The 22,359-nt window shown below is 37.8% G+C and overlaps 1 protein-coding gene across 12 annotated transcripts in view; it reads left to right on the top strand.

Annotated features, from left to right (window-relative positions):
• ctbp1 (C-terminal binding protein 1) overlaps positions 1-22,359 on the top strand; it is a 32,001-nt gene that overhangs the window by 4,752 nt on the left and 4,890 nt on the right. For 8 of the 12 annotated variants that reach the window (XM_084133208.1, XM_084133203.1, XM_084133209.1 and 5 more), the window contains 6 exons: positions 628-740; positions 11,464-11,618; positions 18,191-18,335; positions 18,428-18,634; positions 21,568-21,782; positions 21,864-21,994. In XM_084133208.1, coding sequence (XP_083989334.1) covers positions 719-740; positions 11,464-11,618; positions 18,191-18,335; positions 18,428-18,634; positions 21,568-21,782; positions 21,864-21,994 — 875 coding nt within the window. In that variant the 5' untranslated portion in view covers positions 628-718. Of the gene's footprint in view, positions 1-627; positions 741-7,617; positions 7,994-9,345; positions 9,510-11,463; positions 11,619-18,190; positions 18,336-18,427; positions 18,635-21,567; positions 21,783-21,863; positions 21,995-22,359 lie in introns of those variants that run through there. The other 4 variants (XM_084133204.1, XM_084133211.1, XM_084133200.1 and 1 more) reach the window with 4 other exon arrangements.

The following is a 22,359-nucleotide window of genomic DNA, read 5'->3' as shown; positions in this document are numbered from 1 at the left end:
AGTGCTTCATATAGTCTCAATTAATATGAGGTCATAGAAATGGCATGAATAATAATTATACAAGAATTACAAAAATCTTTTTACAATGGATTTAGAGGTAATTTAGCTTGTTACACCACATATCAACCTCCTTAAAGTATTTACTTTGGTTGCAAACCCTCTTTTTGCTACTGTCCGGATTTACTAAAGACACACAGTGAAAAATTAGCACTGAAAAGACATGGGCAGGCTGTTTTTTGCAGGCTGACCATGCATTTGAAGGAGTTTCCCTTTCAGACGCAAAATTTATGGGAGGAGAATATTTAAATTAATCACGCAAGGTGATTTACTAAGGTTTGCGTTCGTCAATTTACTGGCATTTGCGTCATTATTTAAAGCCCCAAATAAGCACGTCTTAAACCGGACGCTAATTTTTCGCTGCTCTTGGTAGATTGTGTTGGTCATTATGGAAATGATCCGGCTGCGTCTGTGTTCATTAATTTGCACGGCGTTAGTAGATCACGCACAGAACTTTCCACTCCTATTGGTGCTTTTTTGGAATTACGCTCGCATGCTAATTTGCCCTGTTTAGTAAATCCGGCCCTTAAAGCAACACTAAAGAACTTTTCCTCTTCGGTCTCCCTACAGGTTGGAAGCGGAATTGTCCATTACCGCTGTCGTAAATAATTTAGCCTACCGTCGCACGCACGCTTGCTGTTTATCCAGCATCGGCTTTGGAATGAACGATGTCCACAGACAAGGTAGAGTATGTTGCATGATTTTATGAAAGTAATCAAAGTATGATGTATTTCGACATGAAAAACAAAATAATGACTATTGTAACGCTTGCTGTAAAGCAAGTCAAATTTGGAGTTTCTTATGTCTCATTCGAACTACAGAAATGCGACCTGATCTGGCAAACTTGCATAGTGCGGTTATAGCAGATATAGGGCCACAAAGCGAATGCAGAAGTGCCTTTCACACTGTTATGACTTGATGAACCACTGAAACAATTTTGGAAACATTATTTTAAGGTAAAAAATAATCTTTAGTGTTGCTTTAATGTCACTTACCCTTCAGTCAGTGCCAGTAGTCAGTAGTCTAGTATTTAATGTCATATTTTAATGTATCATTTTTATTTATTAAGTGGTTATGATGTGTGCAGGCTACTTTGGTCATATGTTTAGTGTCTGTTTTGTCTGTAGCTGCAGAGCAGAGAGGAACATCGAGTGCTTTCATAGGATCCTGTAGAATTTTGTCTGTTGTTGTTTGACTGAATCACAGCACCAGCTGCACCAAGACTCCAAGAGAGAGTAATCTTGATCGAATCGATGCCTGTTTTCTGGCGTTCACCATGTAGATATTGCATAGATACAATCTGTTAATGGTCTTTGATCTAATAATGGACTGTTAGGTCTCAGCGGGTGTTTTAATAAAATTCTCTTGCTCCTGCACTCCCCGATTGCAGCCAAGTTTAATAGGATGCGTTCAGTCACACTGAATTTATTTAGGGAAATGTTATCCGTGCACACTCTTCCCTTCAAGATAGGCTATGTGAGGGAGTTTACCCATTCGCCACGCTGCAGTGTGTGTGTGTGTGTGTGTGTGTGTGCTGGCAGGGAGGCGGCATCAGCAGTGTGTCTAAAGCAGCGTAATCTTTCTCAGGGGCATCTTTCTTATGCTCTTTGCCTCTCCCCACCTCTATTTTTCCCTCCTTTATTGTCTTTTTCAATACGTTTTTGAGGTTTTCACTGGTGCCAGTTGCAATATTCCTCATTCATCATTGATTGTGTCCTCTGACAGGTTCTTTTCCCAGCTGTCCTCTTACCGTGGCTCAGAATTGATTTGACTGTGGTGGATGTGCGGTTTGGTGTTCAAATGGTTTTCACCTTGTTCTGTCCTTGCGCTCTTTTACAAGGAGAAAATATACCCAGTTGGTTTTAGAGAAAATATATTGTAGTGGCAAAATTGACCAGCTATTTATTAAGAAGATTTTGACTTTAAAGTATAGGGTAACACTTTACAATAAGGTTACAATAATTAGTTAACATGAACTAATATTGAACCTCACTTCTACAGCATTTATTAATCTTTGTTAATGATAATCTCAACATTTAGGCCTACTAATACAATTTTAAAATCAAAAGTTGTATTTGTTAACATTAGTTAATACACTATGAAGTAAAATGAACAAACAATGAACAGCTGTATTTTTATTACCTAACGTGTACAAAGAACAAATACAGTTAAATGTATTGCTCATGGTTAGTCTATGTTAGATAATATATTAACTAATGTTAGCAAATGAAACCTTATTGTAAAGTGTTACCAAGGGTTGTTTAGAGAACAAGTTGTACCATGAATTTGTAAGGTGTGACGATAATTGTTATTACAGATTTTAGGTTGTGTCATAACTCGTTAGATAGCATTTATCTGTCGCCTGGTGTCTGGAATGTTATATTTTAAAGTAATAAAACTAGTTACTTTAGTTTAAAGGGGTGGTATAATGCCCTTTTCACAAGATGTAAAATAAGTCTCTGATGTCCCCAGAGTGTGTATGTGAATTTTTAGCTCAAAATACCCCACAGATATTTTTATATAGCATGTTAAGTTGTCACTTTTTGAGGGTGAGCAAAAATTAACCGTTTTGTGTCTGTTCCTTTAAATGCAAATGAGCTGCTGCTCCTGCACAGGGGGCGGATCTTCAACAGCTTGTCTCCTTTTACCTCACACAGACATGCACTGAAAATTTCAAAAACTTTTAGCCTTTTATGTTCAAACCGGAGTCAAACAATGATGGAGAGACTCAAGAAGAAGTGACAACATATAGAATGCAACAGGACATTTCTGAATGGTTAGTTGATGAATTTATGTAGCTTATGTGTAGTTATCGTCTTCTAGCCACTGATTAGCATATTCTGTCTTGATAATCTATAAATCGTGTTCAGGGGGCGGGGTTTATGTAAATTTTAGGGTTTGTGATGTCACTAACCCGGAGGAATGTCCTGTAGTCCCTACCAGCCGTTTGTTGTAGTCCTTAAAAAGCAATTTCTTTAAAAGAAAATATCTCCCTTTGCTTTGAACTTTGAGCGTTGTAACTTTGCAGATGTTGTTTATGCTCAAACAGCAATATTACACACTAACTAAAGTTAGAAAAGTGAAATCATAATCAACCACCACTTTAATGGTTAATTGGAAGCGAGTTAAACCTGACTTTTCGTGAACTTTTTCCATAACTTTTCCTACTGGATCAATGCATGAGTGCCGTTTTATGGAACAGGCATGATTAGCCAGCTTGTTCAATGTGGCCAAAGTGCTTGGATCGCATACGTGACGCATACTTTGTGCTTCACTTGCCAAAACCAACGGTCCCCTGAGGTCCTGACCAGAGCTAATGAATTCACAAAGAATGGGGCTCTTCTGCATGAGTGCCAATCTGTCTGACTTCTCCACTGGAGCGCACACATGCAAGATACAGTATGCCTGTGTTCCCAGACTGCCTTTTTATTAACATACTGTAGCAGAGGCCTAGCAGAAATACAGTACAGTACGCCACACAACATAGCCTACAGTACACAGCCTTAAGGCGGAGTGTGAGTTAACTGATAAATGTTTGCGAAAACTCAGCGATTCATTAAATAGGCTACATGAGAAGAGGATAGTATGTTTTAACAGTTCATGTTAAGGAAAACCTTTATGTGAATCAGTTAAGAAACTGAACCTGCATTAATGTTTGGGGCTCAGTACAAATAGTTAAGGACCATTCTGGAATTATCAGATGATATACATATAGAGCTTATACAGCTTGTAATAATTAAATAATTTGTGCAGTAATGCACCTGCAGTGGAAGTCTTTGAGGCAAGATATTGATCTGGGATAACGTTCAAATAAACATTGTTTGAAAGTATAGCCAGTAGCCACTATAGGGCTGGATCATGTGGTGTTTTTTTTTTTTTGAGAGAGAGAGAGAGAGAGAGAGAGAGATTCAGCTATGCCATTTATACAACTGGTTTATGCCTGGTGTAATTAATAAATTCCCAGACTGAGCAGAAAACTGTAATCTACTCTGCAAAAGCAAGCGACTGCTTCCAGTGTACGCAGCTTTGTTGATTTTAATTGGAGCGGTGTAGTTTTGAGGAGTTTAACCACACATTTCCAGAGTAATAACGATGTAATGACTAAAGTGTTTCATAATGTAAAGCTGTTTTTGCGCTGATGCCAGGATTATCATTCATTAGTTATGAATAGTATCTAAAGTCAATATTCTTAACATTATAACTACATAGTATCTAAAGTATGAACTTAGTTATATCTACATAGTATCTAATGTATGAATATTCTTAACATAGTTTTAACTAAATAGTTATTTATCATGTAAAATGTTTTGGGATCGGATTTCAGCAAATAACTTTTGAGATTCTTGAGCATTATATGTGTTACTTTTAAAAATTTGACTATTGTGGTAAAATTGCTTACTAACATTGTTTGCTATATCACATCCTTTATCTCATGTCATGAGCCACTAAATGAACACTATCTTTTGCATGATAACAGAAGAATACTAGAAAGGAAGTGGCCTCCACTTAAAGCAGAAGCATCTTTATTAACAATACAATTTTTCCGTGTACGGAACTACCAAAAGAAGTCTCTTATGCTCACCAAGACTGCATTTATTTGCTAAAAAATACAGGAAAAACAGCAATATTGTGTTTTCAGCATCATTACTCCAGTCAGTGTTGCATGATCCTTCAGAAATTGTTTTAATATGAGTTGCTGCTCAAGAAACATTTCTTATTATTATCAATGTTGAAAACAGTTGTGCTGCTTTATATTTTTTTTGTGGAAACCATGATAAAAAAAAAATTCAGGATACTTTGATAAATGAAGTTCAAAAGAGCAACATTTATTTGGAATAGAAATTTTGTAACATTTTAAATGTCTTTACTGTCACTTTTGATCTATTTAATGTGTCAAAAAATAAATAAAAACTGTGATGACCCAAACTTTTGAACAGTAGTGTAAGTGCTTTAACAAAAAAGCATCACATTACTCCTTTTAAGCCTCCAGAATAGACTTCCATTGTAAGTTCACATACTGTAAATGAAAATCTTTTGTTCATTTTTACAAACTGAGGTATGTGGTAATCAGCAGCATGTATATGATACATGCAAACACCCTTTGACAAATTTGCATAGTAATGAATCATGGGTTATGTGGCCAGTGTCAACTGATCATAGCTTTGATGAGGATTGTGAGTTTATCTAAATGAATCAGCTGACAAATTATGCATGTTGCAGCTGAAGGAGACACTTAACAGTTTCTGTTCTACCATTGAGCAAATGACTCATTAAGTAAAAGTTAGAATGACTTTTAAAAACATGGTAAAAGTAGTAAAAAGTACGGTGGACGAGAGAGCTCCTCGCGCTGCAACTGAAGAAAACACATGCAAATAGAAAAAACACCAGCAAATTAAGAAAACATCTTCAGCAGTTTGACAACACGTGTTGCAGGTACTCATAACACAACCAAATACAGAAACGCACTGCAAGTACTCAAAACTCAACCATATACAGAAACATGCTGCAAATAGCACAAACCACAACAGAAATGTTTCCAGGGGACCCCAACAGGTGACAAACCTGGCTGGGACATGCTTATTGTTCAATGTCTATTCATCAGTGGTGTTGTCGATGACCTGATAGGTGAGTTTTTGGTTTATGTCGTATGCGCCTTGTGAGTATTTTGCAGCGTGTTTCTGCATTTGGTTGAGTTGTGAGTATTTGCAGTGTGTTTCTGTAATTACTTGAGTTGTGAGTATTTGCAGCGTGTTTCTGTATTTGGTTGAGTTGTGAGTATTTGCAGTGTGTTTCTGTAATTGCTTGAGTTGTGAGTATTTGCAGCGCTTTTCTGTATTTGGTTGAGTTGTGAGTATTTGCTGTGTGTTTCTGTATTTGCTTGAGTTGTGAATATTTGCAGCGTGGTTCTGTATTTGGTTGTGTTGTGAGTATTTGAAGTGTGTTTCAGTATTTGCATGTTTCTGTAATTGCTTGAGTTGTGAGTATTTGCTACATGTTTCTGTATTTGGTTGCATTGTGAGTATTTGCTGTGTGTTTCTGTATTTGCATGTTTCTGTATTTGGTTGAGTTGTGAGTATTTGCAGCGCGTTTCTGTATTTGGTTGCGTTGTGAGTATTTGCAGCGCGTTTCTGTATTTGGTTGAGTTGAGTATTTGCTGTGTGTTTCTGTATGTTTCTGTATTTGGTTGAGTTGTGAGTATTTGCAGCGCGTTTCTGTATTTGGTTGTGTTGTGAAGTAATTTGCTGCGCGTTTCTGTATTTGGTTGTGTTGTGAGTGTTTGCAGTGTGTTTCTGTATTTGCATGTTTCAGTAATTGCTTGAGTTGTGAGTATTTGCAGCGTGTTTCTGTATTTGGTTGAGTTGTGAGTATTTGCTGCATGTTTCTGTATTTGGTTGAGTTGTTAGTATTTGCTGCGTGTTTCTGTATTTGGTTGTGTTCATGCGTTGTGAGTATTTGCAGCATGTTTCTGTATTTGGTTGAGTTGTGAGTATTTGCAGTGTGTTTCTGTATTTGGTTGAGTTGAGTATTTGCTGCGTGTTTCTGTATTTGGTTGTGTTCATGCGTTGTGAGTATTTGCAGCATGTTTCTGTATTTAGTTGAGTTGTGAGTATTTGCTGCGTGTTTCTGTATTTGGTTGTGTTCATGCGTTGTGAGTATTTGCAGCATGTTTCTGTATTTGGTTGAGTTGTGACTGTGAGTATTTGCAGCGTGTTTCTGTATTTGGTTGCGTTGTGAGTATTTGCAGCGTGTTTCTGTATTTGGTTGCGTTCATGCGTTGTGAGTATTTGCAGCATGTTTCTGTATTTGGTTGAGTTGTGACTGTGAGTATTTGTAGTGTGTTTCTGTATTTGGTTGCTGTGGCGAGCAGGACGAGGCCGAGGGTCTTGAGAGAACGGCGCGAGGCCGGTGGCGTGATTGATAATGAGTGACACCTGCGCGTGGGCAGGGGACGTTTACACGACAACGATATGCTTAAAACGGATATGTTTTTCCTTTGAGTTTTCCGCGTACAGACGACACCATTGTCAAAACAATCCCCATTCACACGGATCTGCGAAAACGACTAAAACGCTGTATTCCAGTAGATGGCGATGAAACACTATAGACTGAACACGTAATGCGCATGTGCATGCCGTCATTTTCTTCAGAGATTCGCGTTTTTGTTGTTTACCCGGAGACCGTTTTCTAAAACTTGCACAGTGCACTTTGAAACTTTGTCGTGTAAATTAACGGCCAAAACGCATAAAAAGTGTTACATTTTTAGTTGAAAACGGTGTCGTGTAAACAGCCCCTAAATGTCCATAATGAAAATGAAAGTGAAACAAAGGCAAAATGTGACAGTACGAGTATTCATCTACAGTTGGATGTGACCAAAAATGCAAAAAAAAAAATTCATTCTAAGACAATCATAAACAATAACATGTTTAACAATAGGTAATAGTACACACCCAAATTTCCATTCCTTCATGTTGTTTCTTGCACAATTTTTTTTTTTTTTTTGCCCCCTCTCAGGAAACAAAAGATCAATTTTGTGCGAGCCCAGGCTCCACCCCATTCCTCTTCAGTCTTTCTTTTAGCCACCTCACACTCGTTCCTCTCTCTCTCTCTCACTCTCCCACTCCCATAAATGCAGTGACACTTGCATTCTGTGTGTGCATGCGTGTTTGTCCGAGAGAGAGAGTCGAAATAGAAAGTGAGGGAGCAGGGGGGGGAGAGAGGGAGTTGGAGAGAAAGAGAAAGACAAGGAGGGGTGGGAGCGTGTTCGTGTGTGTGTGTTTAAGCTAGCTACTCACAGAAAAGAAGGAATAAGAAAATTGAAGTAGCCGCCATATGCTGAGGATTTTGGTGAATGCCTTGCTGAGGAGACACGCTCGTTTTTCCGGCGGATCCTAAGAGATGGGAAGCTCACATTTGCTGAACAAAGGCTTGCCTTTAGGTAAACGTTTACCTTTCCTTTCTGCATGGGGCCACACGTGAAAGTGTTGTACGGATATCTGTGCCAATATTTGAGCGTTCGTTCGGCTGTCGTACAGTATTCTGGCTTCCCCTCCCCCTCTTCCTTTCCTCCTCCCCTCCTCTCTGCTCCGCTTTTCCCTCTTTCCTATTATCTTTCATCTCAGCCATTCATCCGAGTACAATTGCTTGCTTTCTGCTTTCTGTTGCAAAAGACAATATTCATCCGAGAGCCGGGGCTACGGACCTCTGATGGCTCGCTTTATTAACTGCATAAATCTTCCCGAGCTCGAAAGATTACAAAAAAAAAAAAAACACACACTATCCCCTTTGGAAAATTTGAGGGGTTGGCAAGGACATGACTCTCTCTCTCCTATGGCCCTCCCGCACATTGTGCAGTGGAAATGTGGCTTCCAGTTCCGGCCTTGACTTACTTCCTAATTTTGCTCTCTTCGAAAGAGATTCTCATTTTAGAAGAGTCCAAAAACGTCAATCTTAGCCTTAGGAAGAATAGTTTTTTTCAGGATTTCATTGAAATAGTTATGCCGTTGCTTAAAATAAACAATTCAAACATATTTGTTTGGGCGATATTCCTGATCTGGAAAATACTATCACGAATAATATCAAGAAAATACTTTTTTTTTTGGTCATATTTTTAGGTTGATTGATTAGGATGAATAAAAGTTAAATACAGATAAAAAAAATTACAATTTTCAAGTGACTCCCTTTCTATCTTTTTGAAGAAAATTCCCAAGTGCACATTTCCAGGAAATCTTGGATGAGAACAATGCATTGGCTTTCCACAAATTACAAAAAAAAACAAGATTCACCCCAGCTCGCTCATGTGACGAGCAAAACTGTTTCATTAAAAACAGGTTTTGTTCTTTTCACACCGTGAACATGAGGTTGGGATTTGAAATTGGCTTTAATTTTCACCAGAAGACAACAAAGGGGGGGGATGTCAGCTTGAGTTATCGCCCGTGGGCAGTTGAGGTCTTTAGACGCTATGTGTGACTGACCCTGTTGGTTTTTGTTGCTATGAACTAGCTAATTCAAACGGATCCAGCTCGCCCTCGGGGCAGGGCAATATGAACAGAGCGCCTAGGGATTTTGACAGATAAAATGGTGCGAGAAACTACCATGTGTTGTTTTTGTTTTCTTGATTCACCTAGCTACATTCAAAGACGGAGAAAGTCAAAGATTGTTCTTATGAGCAAAATATGTCATGCTTTTCTTCACTGTAGCATTTGATCCCAGAGCTGTGGGCTTTTTATGTGTGCTTGGAAGCATCTATTGCATGTTGTTGGCAGTTGTTTGTCCTAATCAGAAAAGGGAGATAACAGTGGCTGTGTTACAAGATAACCGGATCCTGCTGGGATAGTTTAGATGTCACTAACGCATAATTTACGGTTGTAAAAGTTCACCTTCATTACAAATGGAGAAAACAGCTGGTTCTGTGTGGAAACGGATGTGTAAACGCAAGGGATCTTTTCACAGAGGTAAACTAGGTCTTGTTTGTGCATAAACGTGTGTATTGTGTGTGGGTGTGTCTGTGTCTTTTGGACATGATTACACCATGTCTGCACTTGTCAGACTGGGAGAGGTCACAGGTGTACATATTATACTTTTGTCACTGTATCATTAAAAAAAGATTGGGCTCATTGAGATTTTGGAAAGAAATTAGGCCTTTTATTCAGCAAGGATCGATCGAAATTGACAGAAAGGACATTAATGTTACCTATAATTTTTATTTCAAATAATAATAATAATTGTGTTCTTTTGAACTTTCTATTCATCAGAGAATCCTGAAAAAATAATCACTGTTTCCACAAAAATATGAAGCAGCACAACTGTTTTCAACGTAGTAAGAAATGTTTCCTGAGCAGCAAATCATCATATGAGAATGATTTCTGAAGGATCATGTGACACTGAAGACTGGAGTAATGATGCTGAAAATTCAGCTTTGATCACAGGAATAAATTATTATTATTTTATTTTTTTAAATATATTACAATAGAAAACAGTTATTTCACAATATTACCGTATTTTTTTATGAAAAATACAGCCTTGGTGAGCGTAAGAGAGACTTCTTTCAAAAATCTTACCGACCCCGAACTTTTGAACGGTAGTGTGCATATATAAATTGATTATCTGTCTGTCGGTAGATGTTTTTTCACTGACACTAGGCAGAATGAAGCCAAGCAGCAGACTTGTCGCCAATGTCAATACAGCGCAGCAGTGACGGCCCACTTTTTCAGCAGCCTTGGTCCTGGAAGTGTTTTTCCCATTTATAATGTTTTTAGGGATTTGACCCAACCAACCAGCTCTGAGATGAATCAACATTACAAATATTTACTGAAAGCAAAAATATGTGAAAATCAGATACAAAGACAAGATTGTGTACTTTTTTATGTGTGAATGAACTGCATTCCCATGTAGCATTGAGAATGCTGTAATAGAAGAAAAAAAAACAGTGGTTTAGTATAAAACAATAGATTTAATTGTCATTGATAATGTACAATTCAATATATTTGAAGTTTATTCCAAAGGGTTTAAATCTGACTCGATTTCATCAATGGCGAGTGGGCGACTGACCGCTGATAAGCACGTTTGGAGTGGTTTTTATATGGTAGAAGCAACGTATGTGGGTCTGTAATGGGAAATTGGCTCAAAAATCAACTAGCATATATTGGCTTATCACAGTAAAATGATAACGTAGGACTGAAAATGTTGAGGAGCTTAAAAACAGAACAGTTTGAGGTACTGGGATATGACAGAAAATCAGACACGCAGGTGTTCATGTCTTTATTACTCATCATCATCTGTTACATTAAGATCATTCATTCATTGTTTTTCCTTTAAAGCTGATTTCACATGAGCACTTGTGTATTTCATCATCAGTCAGTTATCTTATTAAGTGTTTGATATCAAGTGTCTGGTTGAGTATATATGTATCACAGCCTAGTTAATTCTGTTATCATATAGCCATTTTTTTGGACAAATGTTCCTCTTCAGTGCAACTGGTCATCTGCGCAGTGGAACGGAAAGATACATATATTTAACTGAATGAATAAGCAATGCACATTCAAATGTAAGAAAGGTCTTGTTCTCAGTAAAATAGCAGCATTAGTCCTTTTAATGTGGATTTAAAACCCACAGCAGCTCTCTGTGTGACTGAACAGCAGCTGCAAAACGTGAAAAACATTTTTAATATTGAGCAATAAAAACAGGAATCAGCTGCTAATACACAGTGTTGTCTTTTTCTGTGTTTGTGAGTCACTTTATTTTTAGAATCTGAAACTTGGCATTCAATATTTGTGTTTATCTTTGAGCCAAATCATTTGGAAACACTGATATTAGACCGGTGAATTCACTTTGCTTATGCAGACCAAGTGAACACACCTGAACACAAGCTCAGGACATGTAACATATGTGACTTATTACTCTCTACAGGCATCAGGCCTCCCATAATGAATGGGCCCATGCACCCTCGTCCTCTGGTGGCACTGCTGGATGGGCGGGACTGTACTGTGGAGATGCCCATCCTGAAGGACGTGGCCACCGTGGCCTTCTGTGATGCCCAGTCCACACAGGAGATCCACGAGAAGGTAACTACAGTAGCACTTAATGGCACTGTTAATTTTTGCTCTTGGATTAATTAATACAAAGTTCTGTCATGAAACTCTAGATGGCTGCTTGTAATCACATCATTCTCCATAGGGCACAGCTGATTGGTTCCTGCTGTATTATTAGTAGGGATGGGTATTGTTAAGGTTTTATCACCGGTATTACCACTCATACCGATACTGCTTATCAATCCGGAACTTTAACGGTAATTTATCGGTTCTTTTTGTTATATTTTTTTAAAGAATTAACGTTGTTTTATGAACTGAAGTGTAAAATAAATATGGTAACACTTTACAATAAGGTCTCATTTGTTAACATTAGTTAATGTATTAACTAACATGAACTAACAATGAGCAATACATTTGTTACAGTATTTATTAATCTTTGTTAATGTTAGTCAATAAAAATGTTAGTTCCCAGTGCATTAACTAATGTTAACAATTTATTATGAATAATGTGTGAGTAAATGTTGAAATTAACATTAACTAAAATTAATAAATGCTGAGGTAGAAGTGCAGTTCATTCTTAATTCATTTAAATAATGATAACTAATGAAACCTTAATGTAAAGTGTTATCATAAATATCTATAGCAAACGAAACGGCAATGTTTGAACAAAACAAATGAATATAAAACATCAGTTGGTAAATGCACCAGTCTGCAGGCATTTCTTGTGTTTTATATGCAGATAACATGCAATAAGAACAAGAACAAATAAACAAAGTACAGTCAAACGGACAAATAAACACAGTATAACAAATATACTAATAAAAATAAGCAGTGCGCTTAAGGCTAAAGTTATTCATTCAAGAGCAGTGAGTGATTTTCTCTCTCTTTTGTTGTTTAATTAACATTAATGGCCAACAAGGTTTATTAGACTATGTGTTAAACTGCTGTAACTTTAAGACCAAATGCACGGATATATTTTATACACGTCATATTTTCTCTCTCTACTGTTTAACTCCCCTTAAGACATAAACGACTGTGTTTAACTGAATACACCAAAGCCGGTCATGTTGACACGTTTTTATGTGTATTTGATCGTTGTGAACCTGAAGCCCAAAGTTTGCTTGTAAATCGCGGCCCGTTTTGGAGCGCACACACAGAAAGCCTCCTTGGGAAAGCGTCTCTTGCGCTGATTATTGTGCTTTTAATAACTCTTTTATTATCAAAATAGTCCCGCAATTTGGCAACATTAGACTGCATTTTACAAAAATCACCAATTTTGCTGATTCCCGACGTCAAGTTTGGGCTTTTAGGGAGGAATGAAGGCACACCACTGTGAAGGAAATGAAAGGAAGGTATAGTTTTAAAATAGTTTTAAGTTTTTTTGTGCAATCATTGGAAGCCAAAATCGAAATAAAATTTTATAAAATTACATTAATCACACAGCTCTAAAGTACAACCAGACTAAACTTTTGTTTATTTCTCTCCTTCATTAAATCCTGGCCACAAATTAAAGAATTCGGAAGATGGGAAAACGCTTGCCATTAATTCCCACTATTTCACTAAGGAATATGTCGCGTCACAGAAGTCAAATGCATTGTGAATGCTGTTCATGTGTATTTATTACTGTATGGAGTGGGGTTTTTTCGTCACTGGTTCATACAGATTAATATATCATGTAATATATGTTTGAGAATGGTTTTGCAATTTATCATAGATCCCACTGGCTCGATATGATGGAGCCTCTTTGGCTTTGTTACATGGAAAAAGCACTTCATCTCACAGGCTAAAGAAGTATATTGCACAATGGGGTAATATTTATGAGTCTGTGAGCTTTTCTGCCAGAAATGAGTCGAATGATTCATTGCTGTAGATGAATTCACTGGGTAGCGTGATGAAATCGCACAGCCATCCTACCAGCTGTACTTCGTGTGATTTATTTATTTCATTCTCAGTCTCTTGCTTTGGCAGCCATTGATCATTCATTTTCTTTAGCATTTGTTAAAGCTAGATCTGTCATGTTGTGTTGTTTCATTGTGAAAGAACAAGAACACGTTGCTCTTTGTCAATCAATATGAATGGTGTTTGACATGTTTCTCAGCAATGAACTCCAGTGTCAATGACTCCAGTGTCGTGTCTCGGAAAGAAATGTGCACCTTTAAATTAAATTTGGTAATATATTCAAATAAGGTTCAATTATGTATCATGAACTAACAATGAACAACAATTTTTACAGCATTTATTTATCTAGTGAATGTACTACCGTTTAAAAGTTTTTGTTTCTTTGTTTTTAAGTTAATACTTATAGTCTGCATTAAAGGATGCATTAAACTGATCAAAATGGAATAAATGTAATAAAAGATTTCTATTTGAAGTAAATTCAGTTTTTTTTAGCTTTCTATTCATCAAAGAATCTTGAAAAACAAGTTTCACAGTTTCGACAGAAATATGAAGCAGCACAACTGTCTGAACAGCAAATCAGCATATATTTCTGAAGGATCATGTGACACTGAAGACTGGAGTAATGATGCTGAAAATTCAGCTTTGCATCAAAGGAATAAATACATTTTAAAATATATTTAAATAGAAAACAGTTATTTTAAATGGTAAAATATTTTACTGTATTTTTAATAAAATTATTGGCAGCCTTAATGTTAAAACCCTTACCCACCCCAAGCTTTTGAATGGTAATGTATACTAGTACATTTTTGTTTATATTTAGAATATATTGTACGTTTAAATATACTATTATTCATTGTTAATTCATGTTTGTTCATAAGACATCACTTAACGTTAAAATATACTACTTGAAAATCTATTAGATCATGTAGAAATCAACATTAACCTAGATTAATAAATGCTGAAAAATATCAAATACAACTGGCTGGAACAAGAGCAAGTGCACCGTTTGATAATCTGTTCGTACACAGAGGAAACCTGATTTGCTGCTGTCAGTGATGGTTTTCTCTTTCACACCACCCGTGAACCTAAATGAAATTCATTTGCTCCGTTCATTCGACTGGCTACACACGAAAGACCATCCATAAACCATTCCCTCTCAACACAATTCCCTTAATTCCATGTCATATAAATATTTGCTCCCTCTGAATGCCTTAATGCTCATTCAGACATGTAATGTAGCCAGAGCCCGCATTTGTTTTCTGCTGAAGTGCTGATTCTGGCATGTTTTGTGTGGTTCTGGGCGGCTGCCAGGTTGATTCTCTAAGAACACTCCCCAGGCCTGCACAGACAGATGGCACTCGCTTTCTGCCCCTTCCCACAAACCTGCAAACAGCCTCCTTATTTGACTTATTTAATCGCCCACTGCTGAATGGACAGAAACGGTACAGTCCCTTCATATGGAGAAAGAACTTCTGATAAGATGCTAAATCAATTAGCGGGTGATAAAGTGACATGAAAATCGTGCACTAAAATGTATAAAATGGCTGTAAAAATCTCATTCTGTTGTTGCTCAATGCTCATAAACAACACTGATTGCTTGACGCAGTTATCATTTTCACGTCCTGCGCCACGTTGTTTAAATAGCAAATGCATTTGCGCCCATCTGTCACCCATGGGCGTGCTGGTCTGAAAACGAGGTGTGTTCTGAAATAGACTGCGCCATTGACCAACAAAAACCTGGTCTAAAGTCAATGGCGCAATATTTTTTTGTTATTTAAAGAGCGCGTTAGTAATATGAGCCTATAGACGGGTCCATAACGCGCATACACTCTGCTTATTACACACACAGGGCAAGATTCGGACTAAGTGTGCTTGAGCCGCGCGCTTTAGACCATGCGTTTGTTAAAATAGGGCCCATGTTGTGTTATGCTTATGGTGTGTTACTCCAGAACTTGATGGTTTATTAGATTGTCAAGTATGATGGTAATATGATGTCGGAAAGAATCGCATGCGCAGGGTAAGAAGTGCACATAAGATTGCAAGGATAAATTAAATTTGCATGCGCAAGAGAAGATTTGTAAAGGTGTAAATTGCCTTTCACAAATCTTACCCTGCACATGCGATTCTTTATGATATCATATTACCTTCATAGTCGAGTGTTTTCAAGTAAACTGATTAATCATCATGACATGAACCCTTCGTTAGTGAAGTTGTACAGTGTAGCTCTTGTTTTTGGTCATCAGCAGAAACGAAACTCATGAGTAATATAAACGGTGAAGCTTGTTGCAGGCGTAGAGTGTGTGTGTATACTGTCCTCAAATAGGGTTCATCAGGTTCAGGTTTTCCTTATCAGATTCACATAAAAACATGATCACTGAAGCGCATTATCTCATGACAATGAAACGCATCCCCACATTCTCATTACCATATATATGAAAAACATTACTATCATTACTTTAACCTCATAACCACGTTTTATTCATCTTCCATTTTATTTATTCATTGTAAAGTATTTTTACATCTTGGTAGTATTTTTTGCAATGGTACACAGCTGAATTGATATTGATTAAAATCAGCATGAGTTAAATTCTGTACATTTAATACCACCATGATGTAAAGTATTCTACAATTCAAATAATATGTTGTTGTTTCTGAATTGTTCAAATAAAAATGCGTCAAACATAATGTAATGGATGTAATTGCACAATGTGTGATCAGATTTTTAAATGGCAGTTGAATAATCTGTCATGCATCAATGCAGCCATATAAAGATCTGATCACACATTGTGCAATTACATTCATTGCATTTTTCTTTAAAAAAAAAATTTCTTTTGAAATCTTTTGTAATGACTTCAGTTCATCTGGTCTAATGTTTACCCATATGAAGGTGTAGAACCTGGAGTTTGAAATTAATTTCATTTCATAGCTTAATCTTCTTGGCCAGGATGAAATTGGCTCAAGTCTGCAACGCTGTCCATGTTAATAATAAGTATTAATATGCACAGCATTGCAGGCTTGAGCCAATTTCATTCAACTTTCAAATAACTTGCATTGTGCGCATTTGAAAATATAAAAAAAATGAAATATTGTTCTTGAGAAATAAAAAATAGTGCAGAGTCAGAGTCTCAATTTATGTGTTTTTTTCTAAGGAATGTTTATAAAAGCTACTTACGGTAACTCTTTCCCCGCCAGCATTTTTGCTCATTTTCACCAAAGTTTCATGGTCCCCAGAATACTTTGTTGTATGAATATGTGAACATGCAATATATGACTCTTTGCTTTTAAACAAAAAAAGTTTTATTCTAGCTTAATGCATTCTTTTTGATCAACAATTGAATATGGGTATGTTATATAAAAAAAGCAACATTTTGATCAAAACGCTGAGAAAATCACATTTTTGTCAAAGTCTACGTCTGAATCAGATTCAGAATGATCAAAACTTGTCCTGTGTCGACATTTCATTCAATAACATTAGGCAGTTTTGATTTATTCTGTTTAATGTTGATGATCACATTAGCTATAGAGACAGAGCGCAACGCGTCATAATCTGAAGACCACGCCCACCAAGGGGGAAAACAATCCAACCGTCTCCATTGACTTTGCATTGCGAGAGGCTGCCTCCTTGTCATTTCTTGCTTCTAACAAAAGACAGAATAATGCCTAAAAGTTGCTATGTGACAAGGTGTACAGCAAACAAGCTAAGAAACCCAGAAATAAGTTTTCATAAGCTGTCGACCCCAAAAAACGAGCGTTTGAGGACATAAAAGTGGATACAGGCTGGAAAGAATAGGTAAATTGTGGGATCCTGACACTCAGTATGCACTAAAAATACACTACGTGTGCAGTAAGTTAAACATTGAGTCACTGGTGAGTCAAATATCCAAATGTCAGTTTTATATATTATATTTCTGTAAGATAAACTATACTGTGTTGCCGATTATGGTCTCGTCCAGCGGGCGTACGTTAGTTCTCAGAGTAATGAGACACGTGACGCTCTGTCTCAACTGCCTGTATCCACTTTTATGTCCTAAACACTCGTTTTTTGGGGTCGAGAGCTAATAAAAACTTATTTCTGGGTTTTTTAGCTTGTTTGCTGTACACCTTGTCACACAGCAGCTTTTAGGCATTTTTCTGTCTTTTGTTAGAAGCAAGAAATCACAAGGAGGCAGCCTCTCGCAATGCAAAGTCAATGGAGACGGTTGGATTGTTTTCCCCCCCGGTGTGGGCGTGGCCTAAATGCGCTCTGTCTCTATCGCTTGTTTCTGCTTCTTCTTCTGTGTTTTGATCAGGAGATTCAGTGCTCTTTCAGAAGATGTGTAATAGCGCCCCCTACTGTATAAAAGTGAAAACACAGAAAGCCGGAAATTTCCGTCAATGGCGGAAAAAGTTAAATGTCCTAATTGAATTAAGGCCTAATCCTGGCTTAATCTAAGCCTTGTCTGTGAAACCAGGCCTCAAGGTTCTGCACTATTTCTATGTTACTAATCAAATAAGTACGTTTGTGATTGATCAAGTAATGTTTGTCTCTTCAAATCGTCAACTGTGAAAATGTGTCAGTCAAATCGCAAAAATGTGTCAATCAATCAATGCACTTTCTCTTAGTTAGGAAAAATCTTTTCGACTTTTTGCCCCTCAGTTTTGGAGCTGTTGTACTTGTGTGTATCTTCTTTGCACAGACTGACTGTAGTTTCTGTATATTGTCTCAGGTGTTAAATGAAGCAGTGGGTGCCCTCATGTACCACACAATCACGCTGATGAGGGAGGACCTGGAAAAGTTCAAAGCACTTCGTATAATTGTCCGCATTGGGAGCGGCTTTGATAATATCGACATAAAGTCTGCTGGAGACTTAGGTAATGGTTAAGAAGGTTTTCCATTAAACAACAATGTATGTGTGTGTGTTTGCTGTATGAAGAGCCTGACCGTAACCCTTCCACATCTGCAGGTATAGCAGTCTGCAACATGCCAGCGGCTTCAGTAGAGGAGACGTCAGACTCCACCATGTGTCACATCCTGAACCTGTACCGACGCACCACCTGGCTGCACCAGGCTCTCCGGGAGGGCACGCGGGTCCAGAGCGTGGAACAGATCCGAGAGGTCGCGTCTGGGGCGGCCCGCATCAGAGGAGAGACGCTGGGGATCATTGGTCTAGGTGTGTTGTCTCACATAGCCAGACTTTTGACTCTCGACATGAAGTCTGATCCACTTTGCTATGTATTCTGGCCAGGAAAAGCCCACTGAGACCGAAAGAGATATAAAGTAACAGCGGTGGTTTGTTTTGGTTTTATATGCAGTGTAGGGGTGGGTAAATATTAATAGACTGGTGCAGGCTAAGTAAACATTAAAAATTCTGATGAAGGCGCCATCAGTGGCTATAAAGATAACAGGAAACGAACGGTAATGTGTGGAGACTATGCGATCATCCAGAAGTAATGAGCATTGATTATTAAAGAGAGTTAAAGATACAGTTGTGCTCATTTCAAGGCTCAACAATAAGGATTTTTTTAAGAAGTTTCATTTTTAACAATATAGAATTTTTCATTTTTTTTGTTGTTGAAAATTGCACACACACACACACACACACACACACACACACACACACGTCTGGTTTACTATCTTTGTGAGGACTTTCCATAGATGTAATTGTTTTTATACTGTATATTATATCCCGAACCTTAAACTTACCCATTACAGAAAACTTTCTGCATTTTTACATTTTCAAAAAAAACTCATTTTGTATGATTTATAAGCATGTGTTCCCATGGGGACCTCAATTTAGGTCCCCACTGTGACACGAGTCCCCATGATGTGTGCATTCAGGTTTAAGTCCCCACTGGGATAGAAGCACACACACACACACACATATATACATATATACACACTGTGTTCCAAATTATTATGCAATTGACAAATCAGTCATTTTAGCACAATAGACATTCAGATTTTAGTTTTTTAAAGAAAGTGTTGTTGTTTTTTTATAGTTTTTTTATTCCTCCATATCTTTTTAGATAACTGATATCAATCTCAGACAGGTTTGTTAAGAACCGTTTACAGTGGGTGTAGAAAGACATTTTAAAAATATTTTATTGCTGTGGTGTTTTTTTGTTGTTGTAGCATTTCCCTGCATGAAAATCCTTTTATTTCAGAAGGCACTATCCTTCTTTTTATACCATAGCAGAAAATGGTCAGTTATGAACTCCACATATCTTGCAGAAGTCATTTTGACACCCACAGGGACCCTAAAGGGACCTTCCATCTCACTTCCCAATATTCCAGCACAAATCATCTCCCGCCAGCTCCTTGCTAACATCGCAGTCTGGGTGGCCATTCACCAACCATCCAGAACTCCATCCATCTAGACCAGAGGTGGAGAACGTCGGTCCTGCCGAGTTCAGCTCCAACCCTGATAAAAGTTCACCTGTCTGTAGCTTTCTAGCAACCCTGTTTGATTAGGGTTAGAGCTGAACTCTGCAGGAATCTGCATGTCCACACTAATACATTTTCGTTTGAAAACGCCTCTCTTTGGCCTTCCGTCCACACACATTTTTATTAATGAAAACTAAGCTTTTTGAAAACGCTCTCCAAAGTGGATAAATTTGAAAACACCGTTTTTGCGCTGTAGTGTGGCCTGTCAAAACTGAGGTATTTAAAAACGATGACGTTAGTTTAGTCATGTGACGCATATTGCACCGATAGATATTCATGTTTATACCGGTATTGTGCCTGTTATGTGCTATTCACTTTCACACTGTTGCTAAATTGTTACTTTGCACACTCTTCATATCACAGTCCTGCAGAGATGACAGAAAATTTAATCACAATTTCTATCCTGCAGCAAAACATGCGTGTGTGTGTGTGTGTGTGTGTAGATTTGTTAAGTAGTTTGCCAGGTCTTCTAAGCTAAATGGAAAACCTCCTTAAAGAGGTTGTTCCACATTATTAAGCAAGTCACATTTCTCATGCAATATGAGGAGGAAGAAAGATCTTCCTGGAGATGAAAAGCATGAAAAGGTGCGATGTCTTGCAAAAGGCATAAAAACAACTAATATTTAGCAAAAACTGAGATTTTCGAAGATTTGTGGGTGATTTAGGGCACAGAAGAACCCGGTCAGATAAAGGCTTATTAAGGGAAGTTTCTGTCAAACAAGTTAGTTGTATTAAATGAGGTTCCAAACATCGGTTCGGGAGGAGCCTAAACATTCAGTCCTGTGACTCCTGTCAATCATCATTACGAGTGTATATAAGCATCAGTCACTGCACTATCCCAGCGACAATTCTTCCGGCATCCCTCCTCCTCCCCATGTCCTCCTCTATTTCTCTTCTTCTTCCTCTGCGCAGTACTAATATAGGGGGTCTAGCCTCGGGTTCGAGCCTCCTTTAAGGACAGCAAGCCAAATATTAAGACTGAATGGACAGATGACCTCATGAAACAGCTGTAAAAAAGCCACTGTTGAGCAGCAAACATGTTTTTGAAATCGCCGGTGTCTCTGGAGTCTCAAAAAAAAAACGGATACAGATGGAAAATTAATAATAATATTATCGCACAATTCTTCTGGCAGGATAATTTTATTTAGCAAAATATCTCACCATTCACTGATGCGTCCATGTCACACTCAATCACCGTTATATGTTTGGTCGTAAACGCACCTGCATCATATTAGAATGATTTCTGAAGGATCATGTGACACTGAATTCAGCTTTGCATCACAGGAATAAATACATTTTAAAATATATTCAAATAGAAAACATATTTTAAATCATAATAATATTTCACATATATAATATTTCACTGTATATTACTTCAGTGTATTGCTGTGTATTTATTTATGTATTTTATCTTTTCAAAGAAGCTGGAAATAATTGAGCTATAATATAACTCCATTAACGAAATGAATTATACACACTTTTGCTGGAAATTAAGATGGCATTCAAAACATTACTTTACTTTAGCTCATAATATCAGCCTGGTACCTTTTAAACACTTTCTTTTGGCATACTGTGGCCTGTAGGAAGCAAACACACCATTTTAATAATAATTATTATATGGCTCTTCATTCGTGGCTGAAGTGAAATGTTTGCTCTCAGGTCGTGTTGGACAGGCGGTGGCGCTGAGGGCCAAAGCATTCGGTTTCAACGTGATGTTCTACGACCCGTACCTGTCTGACGGGATGGAGCGAGCCCTGGGGCTGCAGAGAGTCAACACCCTACAGGACCTGCTCTTCCACAGCGACTGCGTCACCTTACACTGCAGTCTCAACGAGCACAACCACCATCTCATCAACGACTTCACCATCAAACAGGTGCTACTCACAAACACCAGAGCGCACATGCACTGCTGTCACGTTTGTGGACGATCCATCACTATTTTGTGTTGACTGTAGATGCGTCAAGGCGCCTTCCTAGTGAACACTGCGCGTGGTGGTCTGGTGGATGAGAAAGCGCTGGCCCAGGCTCTGAAAGAGGGCAGAATACGGGGAGCAGCGCTGGACGTCCATGAGACAGAGCCCTTCAGGTGAACAACAACATTTGATGTAACAACATTTTGAAGTATTGTGTTGTTTTGACATTCGGTTCAAATGCTTGCTCCAAACCCCGTTCCTATTCCACCCCCAGACTCTGCAGGGCTTTTTTTTTTTTTGGCATTGTATTATTTGGCTCCAAAGCGCACTGATAAAACATGCATCATGCGGCAAATCCAAAACAAGGGATATAAAGAATGTGAACTGCTTCCTGAAGGCAGTTTCTAAGGAGACTAGTAGCAATGCGAAATGCTGGGATTTATACGTCATCTCTAGTGATTCACTTTTTAAATTTACACTTACATTTACATTTAGGAAACACTTTTATCCAAAAGAGCAAATCTAAAAAACAAACACA

The sequence above is a fragment of the Abramis brama genome, assembly GCF_963993115.1.
Source record: "Abramis brama genome assembly, chromosome: 13".
NCBI classification, from domain to species: Eukaryota; Metazoa; Chordata; class Actinopteri; order Cypriniformes; family Leuciscidae; genus Abramis; species Abramis brama.
This window is presented reverse-complemented; position numbering and strand designations above follow the sequence as displayed.